This window comes from Triticum aestivum, chromosome 1D, assembly GCF_018294505.1.
Source record: "Triticum aestivum cultivar Chinese Spring chromosome 1D, IWGSC CS RefSeq v2.1, whole genome shotgun sequence".
Taxonomy (NCBI): Eukaryota; Viridiplantae; Streptophyta; class Magnoliopsida; order Poales; family Poaceae; genus Triticum; species Triticum aestivum.
This window is the reverse complement of record NC_057796.1, coordinates 109448924-109453430: the sequence shown is the minus strand read 5'-3', so window position 1 is coordinate 109453430 and position 4507 is coordinate 109448924. Positions and strand designations below refer to the sequence as shown.

At 48.8% G+C, this 4507-nt stretch overlaps 1 protein-coding gene across 1 annotated transcript; it reads left to right on the top strand.

Annotated features, from left to right (window-relative positions):
- The first annotated feature begins 669 nt into the window (after positions 1-669).
- On the top strand, positions 670-3210 carry LOC123180620 (transcription initiation factor TFIID subunit 13). The gene is made up of 5 exons (XM_044592697.1): positions 670-1128; positions 1220-1257; positions 2019-2078; positions 2663-2737; positions 2836-3210. The coding sequence occupies exons 1-5, from the start codon at positions 792-794 to the stop codon at positions 2947-2949; spliced, it is 624 nt and encodes a 207-aa protein (XP_044448632.1). The 5' UTR covers positions 670-791; the 3' UTR covers positions 2950-3210.
- Positions 3211-4507: the final 1297 nt, after the last annotated feature.

The window sequence follows — 4507 nt, the reverse complement described above, 5'->3', positions numbered from 1 at the left end:
CTTCGGCGGCGACGATGACAGCGCTGAATAAATATTCTTCGGATCCTTTCCTGACGAGGCCATCGGTCCTATGGTTGGGGATGGATTTGAAAACCAGTCTGTTCAAGCAAGGATGTCGTGACGGCGGCGGTATCCTCGTGGTGGACCTGTGTCCTCGGGCTCCACCGTTGCAACGGTGTTTGCTCCAGCATCGGCGCGGAGCTTGGGAGGTAGTCCAGGAGCGGATGCAGATTGTGGTCTGCATCGACGACATCTGAAAGGAAGGAACATGTGCTGGGCTCGTGGTTCGTGAATGGCAGGTGTAGTTTCCTCCTTCGGCACCTTAGTCGTGGTGGGGTGCCAGATCTGGAGTTTGATGGCGTGTCCGGGGTGTTGCCCCGGTCTGATTTGTTCAACAGCAAGGGCTTCACTTTTGGTGAGCCACCTTGGACATCCGCAAAGCTGCTTATCAGCGATGGAGCTGCGTCGAGCTCGGGTGAGGTGGTGATTCGTCATTCTTTTCTTTGGTGGCTGCTGTGGTGGTGCCGGAGGCAGGTGACGGCCGTTGGTGTCAAGCTCAGAGATGTTCTACTATCTTTTCAGTTTTATTATGTTGGTTTTTACGTGATTTGTACTCTGTTCTTTATGATATGAATGAGACACGTATTACCAATTAAAAAAAACCGCAGCAGTGAACAGGAAGCCCTAAACCGAGCCAGAACCCGACGGATCAAGATCCCCGGGCGCCGCTCGGAAGCGTAGCCAACCGAAAATCTCTTGCCCCTGCTTCGCCCTGCCCATCCGACGCTGGGATGCAGAACCCTAGCAGCAATCACCCTGCCCCGGCCGCGGCGGCGGCGGGGAAATCCAAGTCCTCGGGGCAGGCCGCGGCAACGGCCTCGGGCCAGGGCCATCAGCCCTCCCCAACCACGCCTGCGGCTGCCAAGTCCAAGTCCTCGGCCGCGGCAGGGGCCTCGGGCCACGGCCACAACTCCTCCCCGGCCACGCCGGCGGCCGGCAAGTCCAAGGTCTCGGCGCATGCCGTGGCACCGGGCCAGGCGTCCTCCTCCAACCAACCCCACGCCGTCGGCGGCGCTGACGCAGCCGCATCGAGCCTTAAGCGCAAGCGCGGCGTCTTCCAGAAGGACCGTAAGGCCTTCTTCTGTTTTCTGAATTGTTTGTTCTTTTCTGTTTATATTTTCGCCATACATATGGCTTACTTCTATTCGTTTTCTTTCAGTGCAGCACATGATGTATGGGTTTGGGGACGATCCAAATGTAAGTTGACCCATGACCAATTCTCTCTTTGGGTCCCTAATTTTTTGGTTAGGAATTATGTAGAACAGAATGCAGTCCGTGTAGTAGTATATTTAAGAATTCAGGATGCAATGGGCCATAAGTGGCATTTTGCAAGAAGAGTGGTAGCAAACAAGGCGTGGATTTACCATGTTAATATTTAATGGTTGAAAACTTGAAATATATTTATAGAAAAGTAAAAGGGACATACCTGGAATCGGTACATATTTGCTTAGACTGTGTTTATCAATGATTTTTGGTTGTTGATTAGCTTACACCTTTGCAATCAGACAACAGCCAACCCCTAACAAGTGTCAATGCGTATGGGATAGTGGTCGCATGCAATCTCTATTGAAAATTAAAATTATGTGTGCTGTTCATCTACTTATGTTGAATGTGTGGAAGGAACTGCTAGTTTTTTCATCGTGAGTAGCTACTGGCCATTTGGCCTCTCATGTTCAGGGCTAGCTGAACCGGATGCCTTTCTGTTGGGCAGGTCCTAGAGAAACCGCTAGTTTTTTGCCAGCTAGCATCTATTGCCTCTCATTTCTTTTCGGTGTTGCTGTGTGGACAGCCTGGTTTGCCTTGTAATATTTTAGTTTCACTCTTCGCATAGTAAATAAGTCGATGCTCCTACTAGGGTTCTCAAAAAGATTAAAGAAACATGCTATTCCCCTTTTAAACCTTAGATGCTCTGGACTTACGATGCAACTGACCTATTTTTTTTTTTGCTGGTTTTGCAGCCACTTCCAGAAACAGTTGCACTTGTAGAGGACATTGTTGTGGAATATGTTACTGACCTCGTAAGTTTCTCTTGCATTTGTACACTGTTTAGTTTATGTTTGGCCTGCTAAAAGAATACATACTATTCACAGATAGAAAGGTCTTGTTGAGGATTGCTTGACCTGTTTTCTGCCATTTGTACAACTATGTAGTTTATGTTTGGCCTGGTAAAAGAATACAAACTATTCACAGATAGAAGGTCTTGTTGAGGATAGCATGACCCATTGGACCATTGTTCATCTTTTCAATAGAGTCCATTAAGTACACTTAGGAAGTCTTGGGTGGTTTCCTATGCAAATAGACATAATTGGGTAACTGATTTTTCTTGATTAATAATCTGAATATGGATCGACATCTTGCACTGTACGAGAGTGAGTCAATGTGATTTCAAGTAAATGTAGCGTACACAAATGAGCAACTCATCTACCTGCCACAACCTTCAAAACAATCCATTCATGCTGAACCAAGAAATCCATAATTGCGCCATATTTAACCAGTTATGCCAGTTTGTTTCGAGTTCATGGCTGTTTATAATTCCATTGTTTTCTTTTAGAATAGTTTATGGTTCCATAGCTGAGTGAATCCATGGTGTGCCTTTTCCCAGGTCCACAAGGCTCAGAATGTGGCTTCAAAGAGGGGGAAGCTCTTGACAGAGGATTTTCTTTACCTTATCCGAAAGGTATGGTCTGGACTACATGATACTATGTTATTTCCTCTTCACTTGTGTCACCAGAGTTCACCAAAGCTAAGCATTTGCATTTCACTGTTTTTTCCTAGGATATGCGGAAACTGCACCGCGCTACCGAGCTACTCTCCATGAATGAAGAGCTCAAGCAAGCAAGGAAAGCTTTTGATGTGAATGAAGAAACACTAGTAGTAACCAATGAGTGATATATGCGTCCTTGAGCAGCATCGGAGACTACCATGTTATCTGCAATATTTCACTAACTGGTCAGACAATGCATATTGCTCCAGTTGGATGCTCACTGGCATCCATTTGTATATGGAGTACTATTACCATGCGACACATGTGGTAAGCAATCCAAACTATTCAAAAAAGAAGAACAGGAAGGAGAAGAGTTTGTTTCCTGTCAAGTTGGCGTCATGTAGCACTTTCCACTGTGATGAATGGATGCTTGTACGCTTTGCTCAGTCATACTAGGCATAAAAACCTTGTTGTCATCTTTTGATATCAGGCACTATCCGCCCTAACTCAGTACTACGTATATAATATGCGCACATTACAATCAGGTACGTTGGGAATGGCTTCGTAGAACTGATCTGCATCGACCATGGCAGGGCATCCCTTTGGCAGAGGACAGTGAGGCCAAGTTGATCTTCAATAGCTTCATCAAGATTACACTTGGCAATGGGGAGAGGGTCATGTTCTGGAAGGATAGATGGATTCATGGGGTCACGGTCGGCGAGATCGCTTCGATGATCTTAGAGATGATTAGCACCAGGGCGCGCAACGTCAGGACTGTTCGACAGGCTTTGGTGGATAATGCGTGGTCGCGAGATGTGCAAGGTGACATCTCTTTTTTGGCGCATATGCAGGTGGCACACTTGTGCCTTGCCATCGCGACGGTGCCGCGGGATGATCATCTTCATGATCAGTTTAGCTGGCCTGCTGACAGGTCCGGAGTCTACACGGCAAAGCCGACTTACCAGAGACCGTGCATGGGTTTTGTGCGTTCGCCGTCAGCACTGGCCATCTGGCGGAGTTGGGCACCGCTGTGTTGCAAGATCTTGGCTTGGCTCACAATTCAGTATCGACCATGGACATCTTGTTGGGGAACATTGCATGGGAAACCAAAAATTTTCTACGCTCACTAAGATCAATCTAGGAGATGACCATCTACGAGAGGAAAGATTGCATCTACATACCCTTATAGATCGCTAAGCGGAATCGTTATGAAACGTGGTTGATGTAGTCGAACGTCTTCGTGGTCCAATCACGATCCGTCCCACGAACTCCTGATCCAAGTGCCGAACAGATGGCACATTCGCGTTCAACACACCTACGACTTGATGACGCTTTCACCTCCTCAATCCAGCGAGCGATGGTGAAGTAGTAGCTCGAGTCCTCCGGCAGCACGACGGCGTGGTGGCGGCGGCGGTGGCGGAATCTCAGTAGAGCTTCGCTAAGCACTACGGAGAGGAAGAGGGATGCGAGGAAGAGGAGAGGCAGCGCCATTGCGTGGAGTTGTGCTCTTCGGGTGCGGCCGCCCTCTCTCTACCTCTATATATATAGGGGAAGGGAGGAGGGGGTGGCGCCCCTAGGGTTTCCCTTAGGGGGGCGGCGGCCAGGGCAGATGGGATCTCCCCTAGGGTGACTTGCCCCCCCAAGCCGGGAGGTGGGAAGCCCTAGGGGAACGCCCCCAACCCTCTTGGTTACGTGAGATGGGGTGAGGGGGACGCTCAGCCCCTTAGTGGGCTGGTTTGCCCC

What these genes read in the sequence shown, in the direction of transcription:
- LOC123180620 (XM_044592697.1), top strand. Translation starts at nt 792, where the DNA reads ATGCAGAACCCTAGCAGCAATCACCCTGCCCCGGCCGCGGCGGCGGCG. An exon ending in CGGCGTCTTCCAGAAGGACC is followed by an intron (nt 1,129 to 1,219) that starts GTAAGGCCTTCT and finishes GTTTTCTTTCAG; the next exon opens with TGCAGCACATGATGTATGGG. An exon ending in TTCTTTACCTTATCCGAAAG is followed by an intron (nt 2,738 to 2,835) that starts GTATGGTCTGGA and finishes GTTTTTTCCTAG; the next exon opens with GATATGCGGAAACTGCACCG.